Here is an 8185-nt window from a genome sequence, read left to right as displayed (position 1 = left end):
ATCCCCGCCGTGGCACAGCCTTGCCTTATACATATTAGAGTGTATACGATAGTTAAGATCAAAAGGAAATCTACTATTTTTTCTCGAATGTTTATCAAAACCCACCTAAATCATTTTTATCACTAATCGGCAAACTTGCGGCCAATTGTTCAATTACATGCGGAGGGATCGCTCGAGTTTGCGGTTGTCCCGGAGCGTTGCTCGTGTGAGAACTCTCCTCGGCTGAAAACAATATTCTACTGTTATTTGAATTTTAAAGAGACTCGAAAACACATTCAAAGTTATAATCACCATTCATATCAATCAGAGAGAAAAACTCACTACTGGGTTTATAGGATTGATTGGAGGACATCGGCTGATATGAGTTGCATCCATCGGGGTTGTAGGTCAATTGGCTAGAAGAAAAAACACTCATGCATTTCAGGGGAAATTTGGAAAGAATTGGGGATGCCTTTTTCAAGGGAATTATTGAGCAGGGATTATCGGGAGAGATCACTGCAAACCTACCTCATAAACCTCATTTGTTGGTTGACAAGTCGCCCGACGGCTGATTGGCGAGTTCGGACATTTTTGTATGGTTGGAATAGAACAATGTAAACCTGGAATACAGGGGGATGAGTTGGGTTTTTTGAATTAGTGGAAAGAACTCATTATTGCATCAACCAACGAATATTCATCAAATGAGAGAATTGTTCTATAATTTTATGATGTTTTTAAAACGGTGAAAAACTTGTAGAAATCATGGATCTGATTCGAGAGTTTTCGAGAATGTATGAATGCAATGTGTTCAAAAAGTCCCCAAATGACATTACAACATTATGCAGTGGCAAAAATTGGTGGATATACCTTTTCAGCTTGGTTAAAATTTGTCCAATAACTGTAAAAGTTTGGGTAAAATTTAGCTAGCTAAACTTTTTAGTACACTTTCTTAATTTTTATTTATAGACAAAGAGTAGTGGATTACTCATGTTTAACGTTGATTAGAAATTGTTATGACAAAATTTGCTTTCGTTGACTGATTTCAGATTTTTAGATTTGAAATATTTTTTCACAGCCATTCCTAATCCTTCCAAAACTCACTTTTGGAGCAAAAAAGCAGATGAGTGCAACAGTTCCAGACAGAGAAATGCACATGCAGAGAGATGTGATTTGTATCTGAAAAAATACATTTCAATTTTTTTTCCCTACTGTGACAGGCTTCACTGACAGCAAACACCTTCCAAGATTTTCGAGTCACTTCTGTTCTCCGAATTTTTTCAGAAGGTACTTTAAAAAAAAAAGGGAAAAAATATAGGTTTTTAATTCAGAATAGTTATGTTTCGTTTCTGTCTTCAGACAGAAAAATATATTTTCAGAGTTTTTTTTATTAAGATCCTCATTTCCATAATTTCCTTTTCAAAAGAAACCAACTCACCCTAAAATCGCTCTGTGTCGCAAAATAGATGGGCCCAAAGGCGAGCCATAAAATACACGTTGAGTACATCGTAAACCCGATATGCCTAGTTTCGTTAAAGTTTTCTGGGATCTTCCGTGTCTTGAATGCATAAACAGTACAGGCAACAATGAGAAGGATATTGTAGAGAAGAGAAATCAAAAGATGCGATGTTGTGGCTTTGCAAGTGAGAACTGCTTCTGTTCTAGATGGAAAAACGACCATTGTGCCTGGTGGATCGAAGAACAGCCAAACGAAAGTTCCGATGAGTTGGACAGAGACGATTGCCATGCAAATACCGACCTGGAAAAAATGGGAATTGTGTTTTATTGAAAACAAGGAGGGGTATGAAAAAATCATTCATTTTACTAATTTTCTGAAAATGCGTTTTTAAAGTTTTGAGTACCAAACTATTTTCAGCTTATTGAGTGGTAACGCCTTGAAGTTTAGAATTCATAGATTTGACAATTGAAACAGGAATTAATGAGATAAATTTTCGCTTTTTATTTGTTTAACCAGCCTGTTTTCGGCGCCAGCCTGTTTTCGGCGCCAACCTGTTTTCGGCGCTTCAAACAGCTGGATAGTATCAGATCTATTTTTGTAATGTTCGTCTATATTTCGAAAAATGAAAACTCGGAAACTTCAAAATTCTAAACCTTTAAAGTTCCAAACATCATACATGTCACGGGCCGGATCTGGTCGGGTTGGTAATTTTCACTGGTCCGGCCCAGCCCGCCCAGCCCGGGTTTTTAAGATAACATTCTGTAAGAGTGATTTTTTGAGAGAAAACTGGAGTTTTTTAAAAATTTTATTCAAATTTCTTTTTTTTTTGGCGCTAAGAAGAGACATGGGAAAAATTTGGTAATTCAAAAAGATCTTTTTGAGAAAAATGTATCCTGAATCAACAGAAAAAAGTTCGAAATTTTTCTTTCGAGAGATTCGGTAGGTTTTGGAAACCCGGGCCGCATCTTGAAAACTCTGAAAAAGCCCAGCCGGTTTTCTGAAAAAGCCCAAATTTCGGAAAAACCCAAATTCTGAAAAAACCCAGTCCCGCCCTGTTGCAATTATGATAAAAACCGTTTTCTCATTTTTTTGACCGTCAAACCTATACCATAGTTTCAGCTCTTCGGACTTTCTATTCAGAGTCTTCAGCTTTATACTTTGGTTTTTTTCATACTTGCAAAATCAGTGCCGGGTCCGCGGGTTTGACCGGGCCCGTGACTCCCCGACCCATCCCGGGTTCCCAAAATTCGAATTGTCAGAAAAATCGACAGAAAAATCCATGTTTTATCTATTGACCCCGAAAAATTTTTTGAAAAGAAAGGAAACAATTTTCTGAAAACCCGGGCCGAGACGGGCCTGGCGGGGCCTTGAAAATTAGAAAAAAAACCCGACCCGGCCGGGCCGTTGCAAGTATGGTTTTTTTTCTTAATTGTTAAATCCCGGACCAAAGCAAAAATTTCCCGGGCCGGGCAGCGTTCCAAACAATGCAAAATTTTTCTGTTGATGTTGGATATCTTTGTTGAAACGACCATTTAAGTTTCGCAGCGCCATGAAATTTAGCCCAGATTCCTTATTAAAGCAAAACACAGAGAGACTTTAGAAAATACCAACATACATCTAATTTTCTCACAGAACATGTCTTTCAAAAATTTGCCTCGAACATACAGGCAGGGCGGGCCAGGCCAAGCCGGGTCAGTGAAAAAAAAGACTTTTTCGAAACCTTGATGTAACGTTGGAAGCTGGTTCATTTTCAATCGAAACGATATCGTTTTCCTCACTTTCGCGCCCTCCTTGAACTAATTTGCTAACCTCTTTGGAACCTCTAGTAAAAAAGCGTCAATAGGATCTGTGAAAGCGCGGTATATCATGAAATGCAGCAGCCGACAAAAAGCGGGCTCGCGTCAACTACTATGTTTTAGCAGCGGCAACCACAGCGCCTAGCAACTCGAATAGAACATCTACTCCTTCCCTCCCCCCTCTCTACGTGGCCGCATGGCGCAACTGTGTGCGTGAGCCGTTTTCGTGCGAAAGGTCGTGGGTTCACTTTTGGTGGCGGTCAACCTTTCATTTGAAAACCCAAAAGTCCACAGACTGACATGACGACCAACAGACGCGTCTAGCGTTTTATATATAAGGAAGATATGGGTCAGTAAGATTTCTCGATCTGTTTTTAATGGAATAATGAAATAATTATTTGTTTAACATGAAACAGAAAATTTGCGTATTCGAATTTTGTAGTCGAACATTATTCAAAGAAGTGTTTAATGAACCTTTAAAATAACTACCTGCGCTTTCGGAGTAATGAACCTCGGTCTTTGGGCAGAATCCGGCTTAAAAACTCTTGCTAATCGATTTGTCTTTGTAATGATTGCTGCATAGATAGCTGACATTGAAAGACCCATTAATATCTGAAATTATACTTTCTTCTAGAAAATTTTAGTTTTTATCTGTTACCCTAGTCAATGAGCAAGTGATAACCGTCGGTTGGGATACCAAGAAGAAAGTCAATACATAACACATTCCAATTCCAGACATCATACAGTAACACAATTCTCTTCCCGATGCCATAATCTGGAAATCATAGGATAGATAAATCTGGAGACGTAAAAGCTTACCACAGGTGTATTTGAGAATTTCAAGAAAACGGAGACCACGAAAATTGTTGAAGCGATGCCAAGAGTGGAGAATGCGGCTGGGATTAGTGACCAAGTGGTGTCCCATCTGAACAGAAATTTCTAGAAGTTCAAAAAAATAAAAGGAAAGCTTACTGCATGGAAACAGGTGGAATTGGCACACAGAAATGGAGAGTTCGATCCGGAACCATACCGATGGCACATTCCTCGCAGCTGGAATGAAATACTTAATATACAGTTCTTAGAATCAAATTTTTGTGTGATCCGAGAAACAGAATATTTTGAATTTTGAAATTTCAGAAGTTTTGATAAAACTTTCGGTTCGTTGCTAATGTGATAAACATTGCTCAACGAAATTGTAACCGGATTTGTTTGCCGTGATTTCCTAATTTGATCTTGAAATTGTTTCTGTTTTATGTGGATCACTTGTGGTTTTGTATTATTTGGCTTGGCAATCAACTCAGCACTGATTAAAAAATACAAAAAAGAAAGGTACCGTAAACTTCTCAATTTTTGCTGCTTCCGATAATTTTTCAGTCCCCAAACAGATCGCAAAATGAACATTTTTATAGGGATAAAATTGCCGGAAATCAAGAAAAAATGTGTATCAAAATATCTTTCAGGTTAGGGTAGGTTTTTCATACCAGTACGATACCGATGTCTATTCGAATATTCAGTGAACAGTTCACAGTCAAAGATCACAATGTGAAACAGTAAATGTCCCGTAAAAATCCCACTCACCTAGTTTCATTATGAATACTGGTTGAAGTATCACATGGAATACATGCCCAACAACATGTCTGATCCTGATACGCTCTATAATGCCCCCTCGGACAATCTGTGGAGCACAAACTCATTGGCTTCTCTCCGGGAGCTGTTTTAAATGCGTGCCTAATTTTCTCCACCTCCACGGATAAGAAATCATCGGTTGATCTCCATTTTCCAACTTTCTGATACACTCCATTCATATCCAATTGGAAAACGTCGTATCTTCCAATACCGTCACCATTGGCATCAATAAGAGCTGGCTCGTTCTCTGAAAAGGTATGAATTTTGATTGAAATGAAAATTAACAACTTGAGAAACTGAAAACTCACTATTCAATGACATATTCCTGTAATACTTCTGTAAGCGTTCTCCACGGAATCCAGATTGAGCAAGAGAGCATTTGTGGAATGGAGTCTTTCCACAATCGTCTTGAATGTACATAGAGATGGCTTTCGCGATGATTTTGACAGTGTCCACTACGAATGGAACATAGGATTCCTGCAGACAAAATTAGCTTAATAATCAAGTCCGTAAACCGACAATTCAACTAATGAATGAGAAACAGGAAAAGTTCTCATTCACCGAAGTCTACTATCTACTTCATACTACAGAAACTTTTACACATCAAAATTTGAACATTTTCGGCTAAAAATATGTAGAATTTATAATTTTGGCCGGTACTTTTCAAAGACTCAAATTGAAAAAAGTTAGTGCCAAGTTCAAAGCTCGATCAACGACATTTACCTTCTCGATTTTCAGTTTTAATTGTGTAGCCAACACTTTTCGAAGCCACAAAAAGAAAAATGGGATTTTTGTAGCTCCGGCTAGTTCTTAAAAGTACCCTAGTATTCCTTGATATTTCTACCTGCTTCAACGTAACATTGACCATGTCAAAACAATCCCCAAAAGTTTTGATATCCTCGGTGGCCGAACATCCCAAATACTCGAAAAACTCTTCCAGAAACACAAATCCTTTCGGTGAGAGAGATCGAAAATATTCGAGATATCCTGTCTCTTCTCTAACCATTGGGGCAATTGTGATAGCTCCGTAGGTTCGATGTTCTAGACCTCGAACAACGGACTGTTTGATTCCCCAGGAATCAGAAGCGACGAACCTAAAATTGTTTTCTGTTTTATCATGTTCACTTGAGGGAAATAATTTGACTTTAGTATATTTTCTTCTCTGTCAGTATAATTGAAAATAATTGTCGGAAACGAACCAAAAGTGTCGATCCAGCTCTGTATGCCCTTCAGCTACCAGCACATCCAACGTTTTCAAAAGTCGTTTCAGATTATCCTCATCGACGAACATCACAACTCCACGAGCTTTTCGAGTTCGATGCATTCGGATTAACAAGTCTCTGAAAATGATTTCGTGTTTCACATCAATTAAAGGTGGGGGGACAGGAGATTTTACGGAGGATTTTTGGGGCCAGAGTATGCATTCTACCGTGACGGTGTACAACGCTTAATGTCACTCTGCGTACAGCGGTCGTCCTCGCCTTTATGTATGCAATCAGGCGCCCGCTCCCGTTTCGCCCACGTGGCTCAGTCGGTAGCGGCGCCGCACCTTGAATACTCCCCTCGACAAGTTCAACTCTTAAATAAAATTCGAGAACATTATTTTTTTCATGTCCCCCCACCTTTAAGAAAAATAATTGTGTTTTATTCGAATTTCCACACACGTACCTGAAATTCTTCTCGGTCCACCTCCTCGAAATCTTCTGAACATCTCCATCAATACATATTCCATTTTCAGCGGCAGCCGCTCGAAACGAATCCATTCCTCGTTCTCCATACGATCCCGTATCAGCAATAGCGTGCACATAAGTCCATTCTAGTGCACCGATCTGCAAAAATGTGTAAATGAAAGAGATTAGGGGGAATGAAGACACACCACTCGAGCCATCACTTGTGCTTGCAGATTATCCGGAGGAACCACTCGAGAGAAAAATGCAAAACGTGGCTTCTCGGAGAGTTCAGCTCCTGTTGAACTGTAGCTCACTTGGGGGATCTGGAATATCAATATTTCTGTTTCGGGAAGTTGTGAAGAGTAAGCGTTGGGAGCGTTTAGTTGGTAACAAAATAGGAACGGTTCGCTTGCAAACCAACAAGGTAGTAAAAAACTATTCTCACCTTGAACAACTGCAACATGGAAGCAACCATAACACTGACTTGACTTCCAGCTGCTCCAACAACTGCAACCACTGGTTGTCGTGTATATGATCCAGTTGATCCATCTGCACATGTCACACCATCTCCATTCGACATTACAGATTTGATGAATTCCAGTGTCTGTTCCAGGGCATAGCTGTCTACGGAGCTGCAAGGTAATTGAGTTGTCAGATACTTGAACGAACACTTTCTCATTGTTCATGTATGTATTTAAAAACGCGGGGATACCGTGTTTTTTAATATCTCCAAAAACACATTCCAGACAGTCTCAAGGATCTATGTTTTGGAATTCTCATGACTGTCTTAGTCCTTTGAAACCCTTACTGTCCGTGGCGTTAAATGAACACATGAACACATGTGTCAGTTTAATATAACATTTTTTAGCGTTTTGAAACTGAAAAAAATGCATTCAATCATTTTCAGTCATAAAAAACTACTATGAATAAACCCGGTTTCAAACTTTGGAGAAATTTCCTGCATAATATATGAAAAACAGTGTGTACACTAGAAATTAAAACATGAATAATTTTGTAAAATAGGCCAAACTAAAGCTTCCAGAATGATAACTCGTCCCTAGAATACACACCAATGATAGTCTTTTGTTTTTGACAAATTCCACTCGAATCCCAACTTCTCACCACGTATCCAATATCTGTGCTCCTAAACTGGCTTGTGGCAACAGCTGCCTATCTCGATTGACTTTTTCCAATGCAAATAACATTGCCACCATTCTCTGCACTCCCTGATCTGCCTTGATTTTTCCACACTGATGTGATGCATTTCGACCGGCTTCATGAATTGGAAATAGTCCTCCAAGGACAATTTGTCCGGGTACTGTCACTTGTTTTACTGGGCATACTGTATGAAGAAGTGCTAGGAGAAGAACTAGAAATCGCTGCAGAGGCGGAGGTGTGTGAAGCGACGCGCATGTCATATCCGGACAAGCGACGACGCGATTCTTTGATTTTTGTGATGAGGCGAGGTGGCGGGAATTTTGAAATGTAGGGGGTTCTGAAAATTTGAAAGGTTCTGGCTGTAAGTATTTTAACTAGCACGAAGTCCGGAAAGGTAAAAGAGACGGATAATAAGGATTGGAAGTAGAGTAGAGCGAATAAAAACTCTTTCAAAAATTATTTTTTTAAGTGGGTGGTTGTAAATATTTCAGGAAGCACAT

The 8185-nt window shown here is 39.2% G+C and overlaps 1 protein-coding gene across 1 annotated transcript in view; it reads right to left on the bottom strand.

The window, feature by feature from the left end:
* The window catches only part of Cbr-mgl-3, a gene marked incomplete at both ends in the record, with an annotated part of 11947 nt that extends 4002 nt beyond the window's left edge, over window positions 1–7945 (bottom strand). Inside the window, 15 exons of the mRNA XM_045235313.1 lie at window positions 106–222; window positions 322–395; window positions 508–599; window positions 1081–1155; window positions 1415–1735; window positions 3721–3843; window positions 3890–4156; window positions 4204–4294; window positions 4810–5104; window positions 5166–5334; window positions 5630–6019; window positions 6480–6686; window positions 6734–6850; window positions 6937–7159; window positions 7650–7945. Coding sequence (XP_045096921.1) covers window positions 106–222; window positions 322–395; window positions 508–599; window positions 1081–1155; window positions 1415–1735; window positions 3721–3843; window positions 3890–4156; window positions 4204–4294; window positions 4810–5104; window positions 5166–5334; window positions 5630–6019; window positions 6480–6686; window positions 6734–6850; window positions 6937–7159; window positions 7650–7945 — 2857 coding nt within the window. The remainder of the gene's footprint in view (window positions 1–105; window positions 223–321; window positions 396–507; window positions 600–1080; window positions 1156–1414; window positions 1736–3720; window positions 3844–3889; window positions 4157–4203; window positions 4295–4809; window positions 5105–5165; window positions 5335–5629; window positions 6020–6479; window positions 6687–6733; window positions 6851–6936; window positions 7160–7649) is intronic.
* Window positions 7946–8185: the final 240 nt, after the last annotated feature.

This window comes from Caenorhabditis briggsae, assembly GCF_000004555.2.
Source record: "Caenorhabditis briggsae complete genome, chrIV, whole genome shotgun sequence".
NCBI classification, from domain to species: domain Eukaryota; kingdom Metazoa; phylum Nematoda; class Chromadorea; order Rhabditida; family Rhabditidae; genus Caenorhabditis; species Caenorhabditis briggsae.
Note: the sequence above shows the minus strand (reverse complement) of the source record. Positions and strands in the feature narration are given on the sequence as shown.